This window comes from Melozone crissalis, unplaced genomic scaffold (genome assembly GCF_028551555.1).
Source record: "Melozone crissalis strain CALT ecotype California unplaced genomic scaffold, PUWL_Pcris_2 ptg000006l_1, whole genome shotgun sequence".
Lineage (NCBI taxonomy): Eukaryota > Metazoa > Chordata > Aves > Passeriformes > Passerellidae > Melozone > Melozone crissalis.
The window spans coordinates 5,034,977-5,061,891 of NW_026535784.1; the positions used below are offsets into that span (position 1 = coordinate 5,034,977).

The 26,915-nt window shown below is 35.2% G+C and overlaps 1 protein-coding gene across 1 annotated transcript in view; it reads right to left on the bottom strand.

The window, feature by feature from the left end:
- Positions 1–487: 487 nt before the first annotated feature.
- Positions 488–26,915, bottom strand: part of TBC1D19 (TBC1 domain family member 19) — a 46,134-nt gene continuing 19,706 nt past the window's right edge. The window contains exons 7-21 of the mRNA XM_054295621.1: positions 26,052–26,098; positions 24,381–24,491; positions 23,486–23,558; positions 22,655–22,693; positions 20,328–20,440; positions 16,736–16,810; positions 16,194–16,256; positions 10,878–10,962; positions 8,600–8,644; positions 7,358–7,390; positions 4,879–4,988; positions 3,589–3,680; positions 2,739–2,854; positions 1,840–1,910; positions 488–858 (exon numbers count right to left, since the gene is read on the bottom strand). Coding sequence (XP_054151596.1) covers positions 784–858; positions 1,840–1,910; positions 2,739–2,854; positions 3,589–3,680; positions 4,879–4,988; positions 7,358–7,390; positions 8,600–8,644; positions 10,878–10,962; positions 16,194–16,256; positions 16,736–16,810; positions 20,328–20,440; positions 22,655–22,693; positions 23,486–23,558; positions 24,381–24,491; positions 26,052–26,098 — 1,148 coding nt within the window. The 3' untranslated portion in view covers positions 488–783. The remainder of the gene's footprint in view (positions 859–1,839; positions 1,911–2,738; positions 2,855–3,588; positions 3,681–4,878; positions 4,989–7,357; positions 7,391–8,599; positions 8,645–10,877; positions 10,963–16,193; positions 16,257–16,735; positions 16,811–20,327; positions 20,441–22,654; positions 22,694–23,485; positions 23,559–24,380; positions 24,492–26,051; positions 26,099–26,915) is intronic.

Here is a 26,915-nt window from a genome sequence, read left to right on the forward strand (position 1 = left end):
GCACAGCAAAAGGACTCTTGGCATCATTCTCAGGACAATATTTTGTCTCATGCAAAGACTGGCTCCAACAAGTTCTGAAGGAAGCTGTGCTCAGGCCTTCTCTGCAGGGGTACACATTTTGTGCCTTTGATCTGGGGAGGAGTTCAGCAGATGCCTGAGACAGCTCTATACCTAATCAAAGATGAATGAGCAATGTGTGACTACATCTCTGTGTATGAAAAGAATAAACAGGAGCAGTTAACATGAGAAAGAACATGGAGAAAATTTCTGTGAAAAGAATAAATAGGATAGGGATAGCAAAATTGATGTATGATCCCATCTTTTCCTCAGAAAACAAGAAAAATAATCTTGCAAGTAGAAGTATCTATTTTCTCACTTGACAGTATTGGAGATGATACCCTCTAAGCTGTGAGCCTGAAAAAGTAATTTCATATTAAAAGAAAAAGAGCTTTTACAACTCTGACAAGAACATCACAAAACTCAGATCACTAATTACATTTACTTTATTTAATTTAGTATTACATGCATTTTAGACAGTGATTCATATTATTTACTTGCACAAGTAGTCATCCTCAATGTACAAGTAATAACCATTGTTTTTACAGTGGAATTCATTAGCATGCACTTCACACAATCGTGTGCAAAGTTATTTTTAGAAAATACTAAGGTAACTATTTCTAAACTGATTTTATACATGGGAGTTTCATTTTGGTTTTATGCAGACATTGCATAGTTGATGCTTAACTTCTGACTGGGATGTGGTACCACTATTGTTGAAACAGATCAAGTGACAGTAGCAAACAGGAAGATTTGAAGAAGAGGCATAACTTTCAGGGTTGAAAGGTCAGCAAGTACAGCCTAGGATGAAAATCAAAAAGGCTTGTTAAATTTGACATTTGAATCAGATTTCCTTAAAGCAAGTTAAGAAGTCAGGAAAATATTTAAATACTGACTACAATACTGCCAATAATCAGATGTGGACATGGGTAGAAACAAATTATACTGGTTTATGTTAGTACCGTATGGCATAATTTTTCATTCTAACATTTCAAAGAAAAAACAGGTTTACCCAATGTATAGTACCCAAGTAACTTTATTTTAGCCTTTAGCCTTACTTCAAATATACACTGCATCATGGGTGAATAAGGAGTCTAACATTTCAACTTGTTTCTAAAAATAATTGGGAATTAAGAATCCTTATCCTGTGGCTTGGCTAGTACTTGTGAACTAAGTCCAATGTAATGCCTCAAATAATCAATGCCTTCTCATGAAAGTATGTTTTTAAAAAAGCCAAATAAAGTGATCACAAAGTCTCAAAATCTGGAAAAAATCCATCACTATATTTTTGAAAAAAAAGAAAAAAATTACCAGGTGCCTATATATAGTAATAATATTCACGCTAATAACTTCATTTTCTTCATTTCCTATGGCAGTACACACAGTGAAACTGCAGATCCACACTGACAAAGGAATCTTGTAAAATTTTTGTTATTTGTAGAAAAAAAGCAATTAAAATGCACTGAGGAAAAGGGTACAAACCTCTGCAATATTTCAAAAACAATATATCCCACTAACACAGATTATATATTAAAAAAACGTAACTGTAAAAAATAATTTTATAACACTGCATTTTTATAGCAAATATGCTTTATTTCCTTTTACTCCAGAAAAGCAGCATTATATACTGCATGCTTACAATTTCCTTATTTTTTATCTAAGGTAAGAATTTAGGCAGAAAGATTTGCACTATGCATCATGTGCCATGTGAAGCTTAAGTTACTCTTACTGGCAAAGCATCAGAAACTATTTCAATCTCCTCTAAGTGAAACTTATCCTTACTTCAGCTGCAGCCAGTGATGTCACCTCCATCAGGTTGACTGCTCGGAAAGCAAACACAGCAGCCGCCAGGACTGAAAGAAAACGTCCAATATTTAGGTTTCTGACCTGATAAATAGTGATTAGAATTAATCTTGATATAAAATACCAGTTTTCACTTAGTTTAATTATTTTGATTCTGAAGAATTATATAAAACAGATGGCCGTGTTTGAGTTTCTTCAACCACTCTTTTAAACAGACAGGAAAAACACAACATTCTTTCAGGAAAGTCTGAGTTAAAATGCCTGAGTTTAAAATGAATAGTTTTTAATTAAAAGGGACAAGCTGTCTTACATGTACAAGTGAAACCAAAACATTTTCTCTTCTCACCAACTTTGTATTAAAAACTGACTCAACTGAAGATACATGTTTTCTTTAAAACATCCATCTTAAACCTTCCTAAACATGAGGGCATTATTTAGCTACAAAACTTTCAAAGTGTCTTAAAAGATGCCACTTCGAAGGAAGAAATCCAGCAAAATTGGGGGAATCTCAATTGCTTTAAGTACTGTAGAGGTAGTTGCCATAAATAACATAAATCTTGTACTTTGTGAAAGGTGATGAATTCATTTACCACTACCACTGAAGCTGGGAGAACATCCTGTGTTCTGTTCAGAGAGCACTTAGCATTTTTTGAGTATTGCCATTAAAAAAATTACCAGAAATATTTTTTATTAAAGATGCAGTACTCCTTCAATTCTATTTTTCTAGATGATATATGCTTTGACATGTATGTAACCTGCTGTCTGCAGGTTGTCAAAGAGCAACTATTTTCTTCTCATCACAAAATACATAGAAGTCAATGAGTATTTACCTTACATTCACGCATACTTCACATATTTTGTAAAAATAATTCTATTACCAGCAAGAATTTCTAGAGAATTGTATCCCAGGATTCTGTCCCACAGAAGCAAGAGCTGGTCTGTAGCTAAATAACCAGAAAATGCTCGTACCATCCATTTAAATGAAATTCGTAGCCTGCAAACAAGTGACAAACAATGGTTATTATATTTCTGCCTCCCATAATGACCAGATTGTCTATAAATTGAAAATATTTCATTATCTTTCTGCATTTCTCTTCCAGGAAGAATAAGCATTTTCTCTTGCTGTGGTAATAATCAATATTTTAATTTGCAACAGCCATCATAAAATTATTTAGCATCTCATTTGATAAAGTACTAATATCATTCTCATAATCATTCTGATCAAACAATCACATTAGAGTGATCTTCAGCCATTATCACCCTTGATGTTTCATCCTTTCTGCTATTATGCTATTAAGATGGATACCAATTAAGGCAAAACGGTTTTCAGGTTCTGTTGTGCCTGGCGCCATGAATTCATTATTGAATGATTCTTGCTCTCTTGCCTCTTCCAGTACCTTCTGCTGCAACTAACACATCTCTGTGTCTTCTGTCCCCTAGGAAATACATCACTTAGTTTCATCAGATACAACATGAATTACTGAAATTTAGCTGAATAATGCAGCATAGAGCATTCCTCACAGAGCAATTCTCTCTCTTTCCCAGAGTATACAGAAGAAATGCACAAAGCACAAATATGCAAGTTAGACAAAGCATTCCATCTGACTCTTAAGGAGAAAAGGAGCATTGATGGTTATACTTTTGTGTAATTTCCTATAGCTCTTCAATTAAAACACTACAGAACAGCATTTTCAGAATATTTGTAACAAGTCAGAAAGAAGTTCTTACGGCTGAGCTCCAATTTCTCGGAGGTGATAGAAGAGCTGGGGCAGATGAGTTTGTAGAAGAGTCTCAAAAAGCAAACACAATGATACAATGCCCTAAAGAAACAAGATCATATCATGAATACTAACAGTCCTCCTGTCAAATCTGGGAAAACAGTAGCAGCATATAAGTGTGCATGAACTTTTAATTCGAGCAATAAAATACTATTAATGATACAGTATTAAACTCAGGTGAGAAAGGCACAAGCAATTTTAATACCTTGTCACTAAAGACTTGCTCCTGAAATTCCATGTCTGTATTAGCAACATAATATGTTCTGATAGTCCTTTGCAAGTCTGAGTTACTTATAGTATTTGTATGTCAGGTTTCAAGTATTTAATGGGTTTTTATAATGTAACCTACTCGAAATATTTCCACTTTGGTGAGACAGACCTCAGTTACACTAAAAAATAAAGGATGTGAGAAAAAGTATCTCTCTGATAAGTAAAACTAAACAGCAATAGGGAAAATTAAAGAAATAGTTAAACATAAACATATTTTTAAAGTTGTTTCAAAAACTACCATGGAAATTAATAGATTCTTGTTTGACCTCTTTCTCTGCTATTAAAGATGGAAAGCACAATACATAGCCTTGAAATGGTATACCAAGGATAGGATTTTCTTTTAACCAGGAAATATTTTCAAAAAGCAATGTAAATCTTTTTGAAGGAAAAAAGAAATATCTACTCTGTTTTATTCTTCACAAATAGAAGACAAGCCAATATTACAACTCTGTACATTCAAGACAGCTGATCCTGGTCACAAACAGACAAATTATTTAAACTCATCTGGTAGTACTAAAAAGCACGTGCTGTCATACCAAGATTCTTCAGTAAAAGAAACAGACACTAAATTGGTATAACAGAAACAACATCTCTCTACATATATTTTAGTCCCTTTACCCCAGACAATATTTCAGAGTCCATTTACAAATCTTTAATGAAGGTGAATTTGTGTGACTCTTTGAACTGAGAAATCTATTGGATTAAAAATCTTGACTCTTATAAAAGACCCATACCATCATCAAATGAGAACTTACTATTTCAATAAGGTACATGATAGCAAAGACTAACATTGACATAGAAAACAACAATATCCAGACCTGAATTACCTAATAATTTTTCCAAGCTTGCCTGAAATATTTTAGTATATTTAAAAGGATACATTTCAATCACATAGAAAACCATGCTATTTATTATTGCTCTGCAGCAAACAGGATATCAAGTGAGTGGATTTAATTCCTAATGAACTTACAGAGGGATGAGAAGAGATGGAATGGAGTCTGAAGAAAAAACGCACATACATCTCACGGAATATCTGATACAATTTGGAAGGTTCATGGTACAGAAAACAAAGTGGAGCAACTGAAAGGATAAAAGAATTATAATTGACTCAACACTGTAAACTGCAAAAAGAGTTCAATGATTAAACGCATGAAGTATGAGGAAAAGCCAGGTAATTCATAGTACCACAATTTACAAAACCAGTACTAAACCAATTACTGAGAAAGAAGTATTCCATCACAGTCTATCATTTAATGTAAAAAGTCAAAAAAGGGAGTGTGATACCTTCTACATATTATTCCTACATATTTCAAGAAGCTAAACCAATTAGAACCTGCTTACTACACTGCTGGCTTCTGAGCCATAAGAAATATGCTGTAAGGAGAGCACCCCTAAGGTGTAGGGCAATGTGAACAGCGCAAGTTTTTGACTAAACTGTCTCTAACTTTCAGTGTGCCATGGGGCCAGTGACCAGCTCCAAATTGATGCCCTATTTGTAAGACTGCTTGAAGACAGATATTGTGAAAATGAAAATATTACAAGAACAGCTTTTGGTTGCCACAATAACATCACTGAGTATGACAAACTCATGGAGCCATGTTTATTTCTTACAAGATCTGTAAACCATGGACATCTGGTAGTTTACTGTTTAGAAGTCTTCCAGCAGACCTGATTCAAAATAATTGATTACATTTGCAAAACAGCAGCTGTGAAACTTTGCTTGTTTTGTAAAAGTCTAGCATATAGATAAATCTGTTATATGTATGTGCTGCTCAAACATAACCATCATTTCTTGAGCCTGACAGTCCATACACTCAGTGCATTCCCACAGACAGCTGTCATACCTTTTTGTGAACAGCCTTTTGATCTGTCCAGTCATCATGCTGACTGCTTCACTTAACAGACTTAATCATTTTAGCTGACAGTTTACATTATAACACATTTATAGTTTCTATCTCTACATTCACCTTCCCCTCCATTTTATAATAAGCTAGGCATATGGATATATTTATCTGTGTATGTATGTACACATGCACACAGAGATACATGCACATTTCTTAATATATGTACGGATATATGCGTGTGTGAATTTATTTTCTCATCTAAGTATTAGAGAATGTGGCTTAATAACAAAAATGGTGTCTGTGTATGAGAAGTGGGGTGCTAAGGTAGGGTGAGATGTTCACAGAAACATGTATTTCCATAGGGGCCAGAAAAGCAAAGGGTGTTACCCGTGCTCATGTTTTTAATGCTTGAAGATGGCGGTGGAAAACTTGTCAGTGTGCACATGTACATAAAGGCCTGAAGGGTCACAGAACAGCCTCTGACACCTGGCACCCTGGCAGTGAATGCATGCAAACAGGAAAAAGGGCATAGGATTTTCCTAAGGACCCCAACACTTCCTCACATAGCAGCACAGCATGGAATACAGCAGATGCTCTGCTTGGTCCCAGCCCCTGTAGCCACAGTCCTGAGCTACATTACCATCCTTCTGATGCCTTGCTTTCCACCCTTCCCCCTTCTCACAGCCAGCATATTCTGAGCCTGTGCAAAGAGCAAGGACAGGAGGGAGGGAGGAAAACTCACACCTCTATTTGGGAGACTGTTCTCAAGGGCAGAGTCAAATCCAAACATTTTGAAAAGCAGTTCACACAGAACAAGGGAACGTCTCTAAGTGAGTCCCCAAGGAAGAGCTTGTGTCTTAAGTGCTCATTACTCCAAAGACTCTGGATTCCCTACTCAGGTTCAAATTTGCATTTCGTATTTCAATTCCATTATTTTAATGATTGCATGTGATGATTAAATTTCATTATTAGCAAAATATAGCATTTTAAGTATAATCTTAAAATCTGCTTGCTCTGTGATGCTACGAACATCTTTGATAAGCCAAAAGAAAAAACTGAAAAGCTGAAACATCTAATCTCACATCTGCAATAGCTGCAGTATGTCTGTAACCCCAGATTTTTCTACTTTTTTTCCTAGAAATCTTGTTGATATTTGTGCTTTCCTCTATGAAGTAAATTAGCAAGCATTATGTTATGTAATGCTCTTTTAACATCTCTTGTAGGTAAATGTAGAGAGCAACAGGCCTTTCAGATTATTTATGTTTTTAAGAACTTTTTCCATGGGTAACTTGGTCTATCCAGAAGTGAAACACAAGGAAAGAGCACTTTGTTGGTAAACTTTATGCCTCTATTCATATAGATTAAGATGTGTAGCTTAGCTCAGCTCTTAGCTCTCAAAGAAGGAATTCCCACATGGCAACAAGCTGTAATATGAGTAAATAAAACAGCCAGAAATTTTAAAAATTATATTCAATAATCTTCATACACAAAAAACCATAAAAGCACATACACAAGTTTAAAAGTTGCAGAAAAGTATATACAGCTTTAAACTTCAATATGAGGAAAAGTAATCCTGAGCTTTTAGCTTATGAGAATCACACTTACCATACATAGAAAAGCCATGGAAAGGAATTACACCTGCAAAACAAAAATATTTCTTTTCTTGTTCTTTAATAATCCTCTTTATGCATGCAATAAATATTATTCCCCCTCACATTATCAAATTGTATTCTGCCTACATCAGGAATAAAGTATTTCCTTGTTTATTGCACCTGCACAAATCTCCATCTTGTACATACCTAAGTATCAACTATGTCAGTACAACCAATGACATGCTTAAACACAAGCTACAGTTCCTAGACAGTCAAGTAAAGCTCAGTTTCCATGAAGCTGATATACAGAGGCTTTGCTGATATCAGAACCTAATTTCAGATAAATGACAAGCCATAAATGTCACGCACTGACAAGAATGGAGTAGGAAAAAAAGGAGGCCAAGACCTCTAGTAATTCATGTAGTACTCAGATAGAACATCCACAGTACTTGGCAGTGGTAGCATGACAGCTTGCTCCTCCTTCCCAGCTGATCTTAGCTCCCATTCAGTGGATTTTATATAACACTGCTAACAGGTGGCTGCTTTGGCAAAAGATTGTAATAACAATGCTTCATGGCTACAAAGCTGCAGGATTTGCAGAGGCAAACACAGAGAAAAGCGAAACAAAAGTGTGTACTGCAACTGACTGCACTGAAATACAGAAGACATAAAAGACAAGGCCAGAGACACAGATTTAAAGTGAAACAAAAATAGGATTGGTGACATAAGGCCTTGAAAGCAAGAGGAAAGAGCTTGAAATACAAATGGAGGGAAAGGATTCAATAAGGGATTGAAATGGTCAAGGTAAGAGCTGAAAAAACCAATTTTAATAACTGAAGTTATAACAACAGCAATGATATTAAAATTACATAGATCTGTTGTGTCAAAACACATTTTGAAAGGAGAAGACTTTAGGGTGTGGTTTGTTAAGTACTGAAAAGCTGGGAGGTCAGCCAGTTTCATGATTTATCATGCAAACCCTCTAAGTGCTGATACAAGACTCAATACAAGCTGCTGTATCACAAGTTGTTTTCCTTCTCCTTCCCACACACAAAGACAAAAATCTGTTTGTGATCACTAACACCAGGCTGAATGTGGGTTTGGAGTAGCTTCCATCCAGCTTACTCCTTTAAATTAATGAATTTCACAGAGTAATACCCAAACATAACTTGCAATAGAGAAAGAAAATACCATGTATTTGAGAAAAAAAATCTTTCCAAACTACCACTAGAGGAGGCAAGAGTATCATTCATACCATTTGGAGGATAGAAAACAGCATATTCTTCCATTCCGAGTTTTCCTGTGAACCATCAAACCACAAATAAAATGTCATTAAGCTGTAAAAAGGTATAAAGATTTAAACAATTTAAATTAAAAAGTAGATTTTCAGTTACAATTACAAAAATCGTAACTAATTACATTACTGACCATCTGACATTGTCTAAAGTGTGGCAAGCAATGCAATGGGACAGGTACAACGTCAGATATAAAACTGAAATGCAGCACCAATAAAGAACGATGACAAATCACAAAAAAAAGTTAAATTTCAGCAATGCTGTTCCATTGAGATTCTATCTGGGTGTGTCTTAGGAGCTCTAAAGGTGTTTGCTGCAGACCTGGATGACAGTGAAGCTCTAGGAGGGAATAAGGGCAGACTGACCTAGGGACAGGAAAGGCCTTCAAACAGATACAGATAAAAAGATATTCAAGGCACTGTTAGGTCTGCAACAGAGGAAGATGGATGTTCTGATGTAACAAACAAATATTTAAGTAATCTGCTGGACACAAAAGAATTACATGAAGAAAATCACTGATCATATAACTTTTCTAACTTCCCTGCAAAATGAACACATTATATCATTAAACCATATTTTAACTATAGAAATTAATAATCCAAAATACATTAATAAAATTTAACAATTTATTTAGAAATATAAAAGTTTTATTAAACATAATTACAACTAATTAAAACTTGCAATTACTTTAGTTCTAAAATGAGACCATTCAACTAAAAACTTAATTAATTACATGAAAATTTATAGAATATTCTGTGTACTCTATTTTGTATTTGCAATAGACTTCAGCACATGGAACTTTTGCCACGTTCAATGGAATCTGCACCTTGATATTTTCCTATAGCATAAACTGACTAAAATAAAATAAAAATTAACCTGCAAAATTCCTGCCTACTACCCCATGAAAACAAAATCCACTATTTTCCAATTATATAAATGAGTTGCTTCATTAAACTAAAAATTATTTTCTCCTTTTCCTTTCAACAGTTTGCCTGTTGTGCAAACAGGAATTATAATCTGGGAGGATGAGTATTTTTAGCATAAAGTACATCTCTTGGAAAATCAGCTAAAAATAGGACGTACAAGCCTTTAGGATTTGCACTGCACAGATTTAGGTATCAGCAACATCATTCCCAGGATTTGTCTAGGAATATGCAAGGATGGTCCCCACTGCTGTGTTTCTGGGCTGCCACAGTTCTGTATCTGAAGTGAGGCCTGGGATCCCACTGCTGTTTTGCCCTTTGCTGATTTCAAGGAGTAGGTAAAGAAAACTCCACCATTCAGTGAAAGACAGTAAAAAAAGCAATAAAAAAGAAATTTAAAAATTGAAAAAAACCCCATTACTTATAGTGACATAAGAGGCAGCAAGATGAAAACTCTCAGCAGATGTCCTGTGCAAAAAAAGTACTTAGGGATCATACTTGGCTAAATACACCGGCACCAGGACCAAGGAAATCAATGGGAATGTAGAAGATGAAGGTGCATGGGAAAAAAAAGTGATTGGATTACTGAATGACTCAAGAAGGAAGGCAAAATTAGGAACCTCTAGGTAAAATCAAGGTAGGTGAGGTTCTAAGACGCATGGAAACATCCAGAAGAATGGTATGAGAAGCTGAAAGAGAAGGCAAGTGGAGTGAAACAAGAAGTCTAAAGATTGTTAAGAAAAAAAATGAGACCTCAAGTCAAAGAACATCCAAAAATAAGCTCATACTCTGGAAGATGCCATGCTTTTTAAAAAAAATAATGGCTAAATATGGTTGGTAATGCTCTACTCTCTCACACTATTGAACAGAGCCCACAGTTCTTTAGCAACATGTTCTGCTCCTGTCTACAACTATTTGCAAAACTCACTGCTTTGCAAAGACAACATCCTATAACAACTTCCAGTTGCTAAATTTATTGGAGTTGCAGAGGACAATATTGTCTATTTAAACGTCTAGCACTGATGAAGACAGGCATTGTCATGATTTGACCATATTGTCATAGTTGTGTTTCATTTCTCCTGGTAAAACACTGCAGAACTATATACAGCAAAGTGGAGTAAAAGAACAACATTGCAATCTGTGATCAGCTTCTAAACTGTCAGAATCTACGCAGAAGTCACCTGGATACATTTTTATTAACATTCTTTAAAGGGTAATCTACTAGGTGCAATGAACACAAAGCAAATTCACATACAGTATTAGTGTATCAGTCAACAAAAATCTACATCATCTTTTTAGAAACAACTCTTTCTACCTTGTATGTAAGATTTAGGTGGGGTGGCACTACTGTAAGTAAAGTGCTCCAGTACAGATGTATCTCGAGAAAAACACAGCAACACCTGCAGAAAAGAGTGTCAGCTGATTAACTGGATCAAAGCAATGTCAAACAAATTTCATGTCTTAATTAGCACCTATTAGATGCTATTTTAGAGAGCCAATAAGGTTGAAAGCTCTTCACCACCTTAGTTTGTTTTCCTGCTCAAATTTCCAGGCTCACTTTGAACTTGCTATAATTTTACATTCACGTTCATTTATTATCAGTTTTATATCCACATTCTTCCACCCTCCTCTTTCCCCCTTGGCAGGTGTTGATCCCCTTTTGCCACAACATTAGTGACTTTATGTGTACCTGGCTGCTTTTACATCTTTTAGACAGTTTTTCAACTCAGTTACTATGACCTGGGGATGTCCTAGTAAGTGAATAAGCATACTAATCATTTACACTCTCAAATGTGTGCAGCTTTGGAAGAAATTACATTTGCTTTCATTAACAGGATCTTTACAAAATGTTTGCAAGCAATTCAGCTCTTTCAAAAAACAGATTAAAATGCTTGCCTTGTATCCTAAAGATCAAAAATGCTCACAGTACACTGTAAAGTATATTTGGGTTTTATTGTTTACATAAATGAAAAAAAAACTGTATTCACAGCAACTGGGTATAAAATTAAGCCATAAAAGCATTCATAGAAAAAAAAACCACAATAAAGAATCTCATCCCATCTGGAGTTGTAAAAATGGTAGTAATTAGTACTGTACTTAAAAATCTTCGTGCTTTCATGCACTGAAAGGCTGCACTATGGAGAATGTACACGAGAGGGCAGACGTAAGGCAGACTTCGACTCACTGCTGACTTGCACACCTGAATCCCTCTCTGTCGGGGTTTGAGCCCAGCTGGAAACCAAGCATCACTCTCAGCTCGCTCAACCCCCTCCCTCTCCCTCTCCACCCCGGTGGAATGGGGAGGAGAATCAAAGCAGAACTTGTAGGCTAAGAACAGTTAGAAAGCGAATAATGGCAAATGATAATAATAATGATAATAAAAGACTAATGGCAGACCCTTCCCAAACCCAGACTGGCCACTCGATTCTGGGTAACTCCCCCCAGTTTCTATACCAGGCATGACATTCTTTGGTGTGGAATACCCTTTCATCAGTCCTGTCTATGCTCCCTCCCAGTTTCTTTTGTGTACCTCCTCACTGGCAGAGCATGAGACAAGGAAAAAGTCCTTAGGATAAACACAACTTAGCAATACCCCAAAATACCAGCGTGTTATCAACACCATTCTCATTCCCAATCCAAAACAGAGCACTGTAACAGCTACTGAGAAGAAATGAACTCTACCCTAGCTGAACCCAGGACACTCTGCTCTTGAAGATTTTAAGAGTTTATTTTAACTGTAGTCAAGGTGTAAAAGGAGGAAATGTTTCACTATATAATTTATTGTGAATAAAAATGAATGGATTTTTCCTTCCACTAATTGGTGCAAACAACTTCCATATATCAGCATTTGTCAAAAGGAAAGAAGCAAAATGACACACCTGACTATTATTGCTTTAAATTTTTTTTCATGGAAAGCAGGCCATATTTTGAGACTTTTTTTCTTTTTTGAACCTCAAAACTATTTCTCAAATACAAACATCTTTTAAAAATGAATAATACTTTCTTTATCTCAAACAGTTTAAACTAAATATTATTTTTCTGCAATACACAATCATGTTAATAGCTGCCAAAATATCACTGACAATAACAATGCACAGGCAAATGTAATTCTATGTGTATGTTAACTGAGGTGAACAAAAGAGAAACTAATCTGAACAGGACATAAACTATGTTTTCTCATAGGGGAAAGAATGTAACCTTCATTTGAGGCCCTCTTTTTTACAATACACTGTCCAGTCCCAGTATCTGGAAGTCTTTAAATGAAGACTCTGCATCTTTATAAGTGATAGACTCTAGCTCAAATCTAAGTTATGACTATGCCCAAAAACTCTGGGCAAGGTTCTTTGCACGTATTCATTCTGCAGGATATAAGACTAAATCATTCAAATTGAACTTCTGATCTGAAATAAAGAATTTACAAATCTATTAATCCATGTTATTTTCCTCATTAACAAAATGATAGTGCTAAAGAAAACAATGGCCCTTTTCAAATACAGAAATATTAACCAAAATATTGGATATTTATAATCCAACTGAAAAGAGAACCACTGAATTAAAATTATTGAGGAAAAGAAAAAAAAAAACCAAAGACAAAGCTTTTATCAACAAGAAATTTCTTTATTAAAAGTACCTATATAGTTATGAAGAAGTAATAAAAATAAGTAAACTTTGGGAAAAAGAAAGCAAAGATATTAAAGGAAATAAATTCTGCCATTTCACAGTGTTTTTCCTGAAAACAGTTGTATGCTACTGAAGAGGTACCAATAACGCAACAAAATATCCTCATCATAATTTTAAACCCAGATTTTCTCATCTTGATGGACATTTCATCTGTTTCCCAACACACAAAGGATGCATTCTGCTCAATGGCTTGGAAAACTTAAGAGGCAGTAACTAGTCATGAAAAAAACCCATAAACCCAGTGCAAACCCAGAATTAATGTATCTGGTTTAAACTAACATTTTCATTATCTATCTTATTTAGCCAATATTTAATTCCATTCATCATATTAAATCAATAAATAATATCCCATATCACAGTGACTCATACAACAAAATTTTTCCAGTGGCTATAGAACAAAATAATTTGGCAGTCAAGCATTTGCAAATTAGGTTGGAAGAGGAAATTATCAAGGAAAATGGATAACTTTTTTCTAGAACAATGTCTGAGGATTACTACAAAATGGCAATCAAAACTAGAGCAACGAATAATTAGAAGTTTGAGATATTTGCTGCTTCAAAGCCCTGCAGTAAAACTAGCCACATAATTTTTCAGAGATTTTTGGTGAGTCTTCTTCAAACTACTAAAGATAGTTTAGTCTTTTTAATGATTTTCATTCTGCAGCTATTCTTTTAGTCAGTAGAGATATAAAAAAGGAAAACATTCAACTGGGTTATATATTGAGAATGATGAGCAAAATCTATTTCTGATGGCCTTAAAACAAAATATTATATCATATACTACTTCCAAGTTCTTCATAGTTTGTAATCCCCTGCCTACTGCAAGTGTCAGTTAACAACTAATTAATGTCATGGTAGTCTACATAATGAATGAAAAAGAAATAGGAACCAGATTTTCACATCCCAAGATGAAGACAGAGTATTAACAATAATGAAGATCATCTTTGACCATTAAATCAAGAAAAACTCTTACATGTAAATATTTAGTGAACAAATATCAATGTTTGCATTGACATTATTCAGACAGTTTGCAAATTTCACAAAATCACAGACTAACTTGGTTGGAAGACATCTTCAAGATCATCAAGTCCAACCCATCCCTAACACCTCAACTAAACCATGGCACTGAGTCCACATCCAGTCTTTTTTTAAACACATCCAGGGATGGTGACTCCACTACCTCCTCAGACAGACCATTCCAGTACTTTATCACTCTTTCAATGAAAAGCTTTCTTCCTAATATCCAACCTAAACTTCCCTGGGTGCAGCTTGAGACTGTGCCCTCTGGTTCTGTCAGATGCTGCCTGAAGAAAGAGACCAACCCCACCTGACTGCAAACACCTTTCAGGGAGCTGTAGAGAGTGATAAGGGTACCCCTGAGTCTCCTTTTCTCCAGGCTGAGCACCCCCAGCTCCCTCAGCCGTTCCTCACAGGGTTTGTGTTCCCAGCCCCTCTCCAGCCTCGCTGCCTCCTCTGGATGTGCTCAAGTGTCCCAAGGTCCTTCCCAAACCGAGGGGTCAGAGCTGGACACAGCACTCAGGGTGTGGCCTCACCAGTGCTGAGCACAGGGGCAGGATGACCTCCCTGCTCCTGCTGGCCACACTGTTCCTGACACAGGCCAGGATGCCCTTGGCCTTCTTGGCCCCCAGGGCTCCCTGCTGGCTCATGTTCAGCCGGCTGTCACCAGCACCCCCAGGGCCCTTTCTGCCTGGGCACTGTCCAGCCACACCATCCCCAGCCTGTAGTGCTGCAGGGGGTTTTGTGGCCAAAATGAAGGACTCAGCACTTGGACTTACTCAACTTCATCTTATTGGACTCTGCTTATCCATCCCATTGTTCCAGGTCTCTCTGCAGAACTCTCCTACCCTCCAACACATCAACACACACTCCTAGTTATCTGCAGATTTACTGATCAAAGACTCCATCTCCTCATTCATGTCGTCAATAAAAATATTGAACAGAACTGGTCCCAGCACAGATCCCTGAGGACACCACTGCTGAGCAGCCACCAGCTGGATGCAGCACCATTCACCACCACCCTCTGGGCCCGGCCATGCAGCCAGTTTCAGTAACCCAGTAGAGTGCTCCTGGCCAAGCCATGGGCTGCAGCTTTTCCAGGAGTGTGCTGTGGGACACAGTGTCAAAGGCCTTGCTGAAGTCCAGGTACACAACACCCACAGCCTTTCCTGCATGCACCAGCCAGGTCACCTGGTCATAAAAGGATATCAGGCTGGTCAAACACAACCTACCCCTCCTAAACCCGTGCTGCTGGCTGGGTCTGATACCCTGGCCCTCCTGTGAGTGCTGTGTGATAACACTCAATATAAACTGTTCCACAGCCATACCAGGTACTGAGGTCAGGCTGACTGGTCTATAATTACCAGGATCCTCCTTCCCACCCTTTTTGTGAATGGGCGTCACATCAGCCAGCTTCCAGCCATCTGACCCTCACCAATCAGCCAGTTTTGTGATGGGAGCAATCCTACAAGTAACCATACCTGTCACTACCTTATTTAGAATCAATGTCTTTAATTTAAAAATATGTCAATATGCTTATTGTAATAGGTCACTGGAAAGCAAGGGGGTATTTTAAATGGAACCCTGAATATACTTCTCATTACTTAGTTTTTCTGTACACAACAACTCTTAATTATTGGGGGTTACTCACTGCAAAGCTGGAGAGAGGACAAATATGGCTGACTTTGTATTTTCCAGCTTAGTGCACTGGAAAGACATTGTGTATGGTCCTTCATAGCAGGAGTTGTAGAAGCTTGCCCTGCTTAATCTGTTTAAGTGCCCAAGATTGCTATGCAGAAGAGAAAGTATATGCAGTGAATAGATGTATCTGTCCCATTGTACTCTGCATTACAAAGGCAGTTCTCTCTCCAAGGATGATACAATCCTACAGAAATATACCTCCTAGGTTTTCTAACCAAAAATTAGTTACATACCTGATATAAATAATCCTCAAATACAAAATAGTAATCATCGTTGCTTGCTGTCAGCTTCACATCCTGTAATAAAAAAATACAAGACTTTGAAGCCAAACAACCTTTCTTCAGACTCCCATGGAGGCTAAACTTAACATGGTGACAGAAGACACTGTTTCACTTTCATTCAAAGAACTACAGCTAAGCTTAGACTCCACATTTTAAAATTTAAAAAATGCTGTATTAACTTGATGATTAAGTATTCTATATTAAGAGTTGAAACTTGAAATGGAAGCAGTCATACCCTGTTGGTTCTTTCTCACAAACCCAGTTACTCATTCAAATGAAGATATCATTCCTTTATGACTTAACAGTTCAACTCAAATGTCTTACACAAGAGACAACACAGGCACAAGGAATAAGTTCACAATAATAAGTTCATACTAATGATTTTTACACTCCTCAAAACCAAACCATCTAGTATTTTCTTTGTTACAAAAACCAACAACAAGATAGAAGTGTGATAAGCACATAAATCACTCACTGTTTAGTGAATTACTTACTTTGTAAATCAGGCTGTCCACTAAAAGGTTGTGTTGAATCACATTTGACTTAAGCTGTTCATAATACAAGATGTCCTAAAATTAAGAATATTACCATCATTTGAGACATGACATGAATATTTAAAGTAAAAAAATTAATTTTGAGCAATTAAAAAAAAAGAAGCATGTGTTCAACTGAAAAAGCACTGCATATTTATGAAGCATCTATCATGGTTTGTGTCCAAAAATGTGTTTCATTTCCTATGTTATTTAAAATTTTTTCAGTTATAAAACAAAAATCTTACTATTTTCATCTGATTCAACATTTCTTCTTCGTCTGCTGAATTTTCATGTAACATTGATTTGTAAACTTTTTCTCTCTCAAAAATATGTTGCATTTTCATATAGACTGCAGCTTTTCTGAAAATTATAGGTGGCATAAAAATACCATACCTCCAAATATACTTATCTTTCCAAACTGAAATGAAGTACATTTCAGGATTGCAGTGAGCAGCCTTCTTGACCTTACAGAGCCACGTCCCAAAACATTCATATTGTATCCACTTGAGAGCATAAGAGAGCTCTGAAAGGACTGGCCTAGAGAGAACAGTATCTTTCAGCAGAACCCAGCAAAGCTACTTTAAACAGAATCTGGATATTCACCTTCTCTGAAATAAAGGTTTGGATTACTCAGCAACCTCCGTGCCAGCACAGTCCACATGTGTCCTGTCATGAAATCCCTGGCACTAGAGCTACACTCACTGATGAACTGCTGGCAGGTCATGACCCATTTTTAGCCACCTTTACCATGTGATTGCACTTGCCTCTCAATCTAACAAGGACAAACAAATACCTAATCAGATTACATAAAGAGAAAACAGAAGAGCTAAAGAAGACCCTCCCAGTGAATTCTTGAAGAAGGCCCAAAGCTCATTCTCCTTTTGCCAGAGATCTGTGAAATCTACTTGTAAAGAACATCATTCTGCAGCCAAAGATGATGACAGTCTGTTACTGTAACTGGGTTTTCTGCTGTTTAAATGGTACAGTGGGGACCTTTGGCTACTGATCCTAATCTCAAAAACCTTCTGATAAGGCAGATTTACATACTCTCCCATTATGAACTTACCACCTCACATATTTATTAAGTTTTTAAACTTTGGAAACTACATTTAGTAATACCTATAGCAAAGTAAAGCACCACTGATTTTTCCATGCTGGAATTTTCAGCATTAAGATTTTCCACCTATTAACTCAAAAAATGGGGAAGAAAAAGCCTATGATAATGAACAAACTTCTTTCCTAAACACTGTTTCAGTAGCATGCAGAGACTAAACAATTCTGCAACACTATGAACAGAAGGAAAAAAAATTAAACAGATTCTCAGTAAGTGTGTGCCATCCATTTCATGCAATGAGACAGACATCCCACAGGAAATAACTGTGATTCTCTGATTCAAGATCATATGATTAAAATATATATACAGCAAATTGGACTGTTTACACAGACAATATTAACTGTGACACCGTTCACCTTCAAATGTTTGTCTTTGTAACCCTAAAAAGGTTCTTTTAACACAGTTCCTCTAAAGTGTACCATTACAAATGAAAACTGAGAAACAATTCATTGTCAGTAAATGTGTTTATACATTTCTAAATAATCCTGCATACAGAGCTCACAGTTTATCATTTTTATTATTACAATGCTAGATTGTTAGTATCATTCCTTGCTTGGCTGTGTATTAGCTTTATACAGAGGCTGAGCTTCACTGAATAAAATTGTCCAAACAACAATATCAGATGCTAGCACACACAGTGATGCCCATACCAAACCCTCATAATGTTTCACATCAAAGAAAGGAAATTCACATTTCATGTGATTTAGAGATTCATACAGCTATAAATGTAATAGAACCTAAATTGCAAATCAGAAATATTACAGCAAGGAATGTCTGCAGACAACACAACTCCAGCAGAGGAACTATTCACAAGAGGTAGAGAAAAGAAATATTAGATAAATCCATAAAGTCTATATGAAATTCAGCAGGTCATAAAACAGCTACATGTATATGGAAAGTGCTTTGCTATACTTCACAAAAAAGAAAGCCATGTATTCATGCTATGCAAGAAGAACATCTCAGGGTGTTAGCATTTTGGCAGTAGTCACAGCTTACTTCTGTGTAAGAAACATTAGTTAATGCAGTGCTTAAACTGAACCATGGCTATTCAGCTTATAACATAGCTGTGGTAATCCACATGCTGTTCTACCTGATCCAAGGGCAGCCTGCTAGGACTGATTCAGAAAATCGATCTTTTAAATGTACGTACTCAAAGTTCATAGAACAACTTTAACTTAGAACCCAGGATAAAAAATGCTATGCAAAAATAGTCTTGGAAAAGAAGACAGAAGATTGTGACAGCTGTTACATTAGAAAAGTTTCAGTTTTGCATGAAGAAAAACATTTACATGCACTTACCTCACAGCTTAAATTATTTTCTTCAACATAGTGTACCTTATCCCAACTTCATAATCTCTGTTTTCTATGGGGACTGAGAGCGCATTTTGTATTTCACTGTTTTTCAATCCTTTATTTCAACAATCTCAAAGTAGTAGACTAATTTCCCAGTCTGCATCACTTTATGTGCCCTTACCACTTTTTCTCATTGTTATCATTAGCATTTTCTAGCCATTTGCCCTCATCTTTCTAGAGTTCCTTTAGCATCATCACAAAGTACTGTCTCACCACTAATTCCTTGCACACAATCTACTCAGTTCAGTCTCAAGGCTCTGGATCTGGCAGAATGTCTCTTAAATGAAAACTTATACTGCACTCAGTCTCAGAATAATGGACATGTTTAAAATAGTTTATTTTTCTTTTTCATCTATAGCTGACAAGTATCATTTGCTAAGTGTGTAAAAAATTATCACAAGGTAAATTATTATGTACATATAAAAGCCTCACATCAACATTTCCCCAATTATAAAAAGACCCTAAAGAGGGATTTAACTTTTTAAGGAACATTAAATACAATAACTATGGCGTGGCTTCAGATACTGCAAAAATTTCATTGTTGAGGACTTATATCAAATATAAGGTACAATGAAAAACTGTTGCAGTACAAGGGAACTTAGAAACAACCCACATCTTACCAGCTCCTCTCTAAGTCTTTCTGATTGCACCTATGCAGAGTATATGCCATAATTCACAAAGCAACTTATAAGATATATAAGTGCATATGATGACAGGGTCAAACAACCATGAAAAAAGTTTTTTATAAAACTTAGCAAAGATATCAGCAGTTCAGTCTTCTTCTCAGGTATTTTTTCTTGTCCCTTCTAAAAAAAATCAGGATCATATAGGAAAATCTCAGGAGTCAGTCAGATCAATTGAATAATTTGTTCTATGGTATTTTGCTCACATATCTATTAAAGATTAGGAAGAGTGGCAAAAACTTCACCACAGCACACAGCTTTTTAAATCATAAAATGTTTATCAGTTTCTGCGACAACTCAGTAGAGCATTTCTATTTTGGAAAAAAAAATCACTAGAAAATATGTGCTTGCACTTTTGTGTTCTCACCTAGTCTTGACATTTTACTCTCCCTTCACTGCTTACCTCTGGCTGATTGGAAATGTTAAGAATGAGAGCCCACAGATCAGCTCGGAGTGCTGTTGGACATCCCTGACGAACATACTGCTGAGCTGCAGCACTATCTTGCTCTGCTAACACTGTAAGAAACAAACAGGTAAAGAGTTGATGTAGTGTAAGACTTCTATCAAACACCTTAATTTTTAACTTTAAAAACTGGCTTACCATGCTGTAAGCATTAGCTAATAGGCAAATACTGAAAATATCTCGTTTCCACACTGCAATTTTTAAGTAATCCCTTGGGAAATAATGCAATTGATATTAATCAGCAAGGCTATACTACATTTTGTCATAAAATAGGACTTAGTATGTACACATGACTATATCAAGGCTAGCTGCAGCTACTAAGCTGGCATCATGCAGAACAAGCAGCCATTTATAGCCACAAAATATTCCTGGCTTAGCTATGAGTGGTATCTCAGTTCAAACAGGAGATTGCCACTCATTCTGGCTTTTTTTGTGTCTTCCTTCTTTCCATGTTAACTATATGAGTATCTTCACAGATAACTGTGGGGCAGAATTTTCCATTTCAGAGTGTACTGTCATGTTCTCTCATTATTAGTGTATTTACTCTAGAGGATAAAGACATAAAAAGATATTGGTTTGCCTTCCTATTGACATAAAACAAATACTCTACTGCTGACAGGTCTGCTTATTTGGGTCACAGTTGTGAAGCTTCAGGCTACTCTGTCACAAGGGCCTCATGCTGAATACAGTACTGTATATACCATAGAAGAGATTACCTCGTTCCCTACTTCAATCTATAAACTTGAAAGACAAACATCTTCAGCTATTGTAATCTGGTAAAAATGTTCCTCACCAAGGGTGTGTGATTAACTGTACCCTGATACTCAAAATGTCCTTCACAAAAGAGAGAGTTGGGGAGAAATTTCTGTGTTATTATCTAGACATTACATAGGTGTTCGACTGCTACTCAGGAGTTTCCAAATCCATTTCCTCTAATTCTTCTGAAGTGTCTAACAGCTTGCTTTTCTGTCTCTCATTGAAATTGATATTCACAATATCCTCAGACTTGGCAATACATCTAATATTAAAGCAAAATCAATACCTCAGTGGCAAACAAAGTCATAACTAACACCTGTTAGAGCATGCAGCAGGACTCCTGCTGAATGAAAAGATATTTCAGTTTTTGGTCAAGGCACTCACATATTTACAAAATTTTTGGTCTTTGAATATAGGAAAAGCTAAGGCATTTTCTAGAATAGAGCCTCTCAGTATAGACAATATGACAAATATATATACATATATATTTATATGTGTGCGTGTATATACATATACATACATATATATATACACATATACATATACATACATACATACATACATATATATATATATATATATATATATACACAACAAATATGAATGACAATGAGGAGTTGAATGAATGGCTCAAGAAGTCCAGGAAAAATAATTTATTTGGAAGAATGGGAAAAGAACAGAGAGGCGGACAGTACCTAATTAGTTGCTCTTGGATTAGAAAATTGACAGTGTAAGGACAGAAAGATTCCAACAAAAGAAGTAAGAAAGAAAGAAAGAGAGAAAGATCCTTGTTTTGTTACTGCAACAAAAAAAATAGGATGAAGAACTTTTGGACAGTATCCTGACATTTTTTTCCTTTAATGTTAATGTTCAGGAATCAGAAGAGTAATGAGTAAACATTGGTGTATTTCAACCATTCCTTGTATGCTTCTTCTATAAGCAAACTTAAACTATTAAATTATTATTTCTTTTAACTTCCCCTTCCTTTTGTAGGTTATTTCTCAACCTACAAAAACAATCCTGGAACTTTTCAGAAAAAGCAGTATAAAGAGACAAGTAAGTGAATATTCCATAGTGGCTAATATGGAATACTAATTGCTAATACTCCAATATTCTGCAATTGCAACTGATTACTAAAAAGACTATTCTGACACAAAGGCATAGATCCCATTACAATGATGAGATCTTTGTGTGCAGAGAAGGGACTCCACAGAATTTTGATTTTAAACTGAAATTCAGTAGTGCAATAAGTTAAGTTGCCACCAAAAAGATGTCAATGTGCTTCCTATTTTGTTTCTATTGAAAATACCTGTGGAGCTTTTTATCTGATAGCTGCTGGTAGATTGCAAATGTTTGCTTTTCTGTCCCTGTCTAAATGATAAGAGTATTAGTGATTGTCTATCTAAATTACAAGTCTAAGTTCTCAAAATTCTAAGAGGTACATGCAAATACCAATTTACTAAATGCATTCTTAACTACTCAGTTTATTACAGATAAAAACAGATCCATACCTTTCTGCCCAACACGCACATGTTCATTTTCAAAGAACTCTAGAAAATAAAAATACAGAAAAGCATGACAAAAAATAAATGTAAAAGACACCCCAGCTGATAATGTATTTAATATTTTTAACGCACATCATTACATTCAGCTGCTATTTATTGCTAATATCACTAAAAGTTAACCTGCACCACAGTCAAAATTCTTTTTCAAAAACTAATTTTGTGTTTCAAAAACACAAATATCAAAGCAGCACTATACTACATGATTTTCAACTAGGCAAGTTTCCATTTAAAAAGAAAAATCTTGTGATATTATAGTGATTTCCATTTTTATGTGGAAATACCATTTTAAAACCTCTTCCTACAGCAACAGATTCATACATGGAAAACCAACAGAGATTATATGCTATTTAAGTTACTGAATATTAACATATGGATATGTCCTGTAATATTTTGTCAACAGCTATTTTAAGTGTTTGTATATATATATATATATATAAAAATACACCTATCTGTTAGCTAGATTAACATTTACTGATAATTTCTGTATTTCTGGAAACAGGCAATGTGGTTCTCTAGATCCCGCAGTGTTCAAACATATTGAAATTAATGTATTCTCTACTTAAGGTGATGTCTTAAAAATTTCTCCAAATCTGACTCTTCATATATGCAATGTTTTCTATTATTAGCTATATTTTACTATAAAAATCCCTACAATCATAGTTACAGAACAAATATTTATTGTTTACTGTGGGAAAAAGGCACAATTTTTAAAATAATTTCAAAGGATTCTACTCATTAGTGTTCTGTTTGAATGACTGGAGCATGGCATTAGCTTACCAGGAGGCACTTGTGCTGAATCATCAATACCTAGCTGTCCTATATTTAAGCCTAGTTCACTAAAGTCTTCTTTCTGGAAAGGAACAGAACCATAACATATAAACAAGTTTAATTCTCTAAATCATTTGAGATTTCTTTTGGAAGGCTTACTGGGAATATTTTCTGAACCAAATTAAGTTCTTCTAAATGCACACATTTGAAATAGAATCTCACATCAATTCTTACTCTAGTTTTACAGATAAGTCCCAGTTGGCATGTCAGGTGTGGATGTCACTACACCTGGATGTAGTGAAGTGAGTAATGAAAGACTGGGCTAAGGATCTCTAATTCCCATCTCTTTTCCAACCCAGATGAAGGTTTTTCTACTAGCATATAATCTGCAAGAGCCTCATCAGTGAAGCATTGAGAAAAACTCTCCCATATAATACACTAGTACTCAAACATTTCTTTTCATTTACAACCTGACAATAAAGGGATTTAAAATTATATTGAGAACAAAGTCAGAAGCTAACTCATTGTCAGGCTACTGATCCTATACAGAATCTGCAGAATTGAGATGTGCTACAAATTTGAAGTTTCTTGTACAGAAGAAAAATTATTAAGTGAATAACACGTACAGAAGTGTATTTTTGGCACAAATTAAACCTGTGTAGCATAAAATGAAAACTTCTCTCGTGGCAGAAATTTTACTGGTTATGTTTTATTTCTCACTAAAAATATTTTTTTCATAGAACTTCTTTATGCTCTGTATTTTAACTACATATTTAGATTGATTTTCATTTTAAAAAGGAAAAATTTATGATACTAATATTCATTTTTATGAGTTCGAATCATTTTCATTAGAAAGGGAAAAAAACTCCTACAGAAACCTCTTATAAGAAAAAAATATACTTACCAATTCTGGAATATCTTTAACTTTTAAGGGAACCTGAATTAGTCCCAGATGATTTCTGAAACTAGGCTGCTCTCCATTTTCATAATTTGGGTTTCGAAGATTCATCAGTACCTTAAAAATTGTAGCTCTGTCATTTCTTGCTTACATTCAGAACTCCTCTCAGCATCATCAGCATTGCAAACAGTACATTCAGCACAAAATAATTTCCCACAACTTATATATATATACACAAATGATCAAATTATATCTCTACATTTTCAATATCAAAAAGTATTGAAATTTTTAAGGAAGCTAACATAGTCTACTTTGAAAAGTCAGCTCAATAAAAAAGCAGAAATAATTTTTAATATACACAATTAAGTGCTGGCTACATAGCAATGTCTTGACTAAAATTTACTTCCTCATTTAAGCTATACCAACACATATTTGAGATGGCTACAGTATCCAGGATATTTTTCAGCATTACTTTTCTCTGAAAGAATTTTTATCCATCTTTTTACACAGGCAATCTTACAGGGTTTCCAATAAAAATGCTACATAACTTGCTACTAAAATAATTCTTTACCAAATAATAATATATCAAAATATCTTCTTTCATTTAAGAAAAAGAAATTACAGAATTGAAAACTTAAAGCAAATATAATTTAAAGGACAAGGAATCATCTGAAGGTAAGTACCTGTGATCTATAAAGGAATTTACAGTCTCTTACATACTGTTATTCCATAGTATAGGTTTTTATTTCATGTTGAACTGTAAAGATTCTTTCTACCATGAATTTCCAGCTCCTATGAAATTCTCTCATAACTGTGTACCTCTACAGTTCTCACTCTTGTAAGTACTCTAATATCATATAATCTCACTGTCGGACTTGTTAATTTAAAGAAACTGCAAACTCTGGAAAGAAAATAGCATAAAAGAAAAAGAGAGTGATCATGAGGGTCACTGAATAAAGCTAAAAAAAAGATGGATTTATTTACAGATTCCAGATTAAAAACACACCATGGCTGTTAGTACAGTGAGGGAAAACAAAATAAATAAAATATTTGCAACATTAATTTCATAACTGAACAAAAGGAGTGATATGTAATAAGTACTGTTTTACTATCAGGTTCTGTGCTTGAGTCATAGAAAATTATTAATAATACTGACATTTAAGGCTTTAAAGATTCCAGTCACCAATTTTTTAATTATTCAGTTTGATTACATACAAAAGCCTTGAAATTCCACACAGTCCTGTTTCATGTTTGATTTTTTTAAAACCTTCCTAGATGACCTACAATTACAACTGCATACAAGTCTGCACCCAACTATGAAACAGTCTATTAGCTTTACATATTGTGATTTATGAGCTTAATATATTGGAATTGAAAATGTAAAATGCTTTACAAAATCACTTGAGAATTGCTCTCCAAGGAAAAAAAGTTGGGCCCAGACTATGCTTTAGAGAACTTTATCACAGGTTCAATTTAAAACTGCAGTTAAAAAGTAAAAAAGAGACAATAGCATTTTGTTTTGTAAACCAAACATGGATTCATAAAAACCATGCCAAATTTCACTTGCTACACACAACAACTAGTATGGAATACACTTAGCAATTATTTTCCCCACCTCATATAAAAGACTATAATGGATACAAGCCAATGGCTGAGTACTGTTTTTTAGAGGCTTACCTCAAGAAAATCTTTAGGTGCATAAACAGGCCGGAAAAGACTTAGATCTGAAGTAAGATTTCAATGACACTATGTTAAAACCAAAAGATCAAAAACACATGTGCCACATTTATAACACAATCTAGCAATTTAAACAACAGATTAGAGCAAAGATCAAAATAACATCTTCACAAATATGTGGCAACAACTACCACATATTCTGTCATGATTATGCTAATGATAATTGCCTAATTTTTTTAAACCTCAGCTAAATGAAGAGGAGGCTGTTCTTCAAGGTCTCTGCCAGACCAAACCATTCTATGATTCTGTGAAGAGCACAGTAGTCACAGGAAGCTTTTACTTAATCCTCCTAAGTGTTTAGACTGAATCACTCTTAGACTTAGGAAAGATATGATTTTCAAAAGCAAGGTGTTTTTTTACAGCTTAGATTATTGAATTATACACACTGCTGTCAAATGAAAACTGGGGAGCAGTACTAAAAAATCCATGCAAAGTGTTTGCCATCAGAGAGGTGATAGTGTGATACAAACCAGCACCTCTGCAAAATCCTTTTCAAGGAACTTGGCTATGAACTAGCATAAGAGTTAGCCTTGCTTTCCCCAAGTATAATATCACTGATTATTCTGTGAAAGAGTTATTTTTATCTTTTGTCAAGAAAACATCTGAGCTTAATTATCCACAGTTCTGAATATTTTCTGTTAGCCTGAGTTTATAATAAGAGGAGCTGTCTCCTAGTTGAGTAAATCTCTAAAGCACTGGAATATGGAATAAGACACAATTACCTCTCAGTAATGATTCAATGTTAGTACAGTAACTTGAAACAAAATAATAAGGAAATAAGTATTTATTTAGGCATAATGGCAC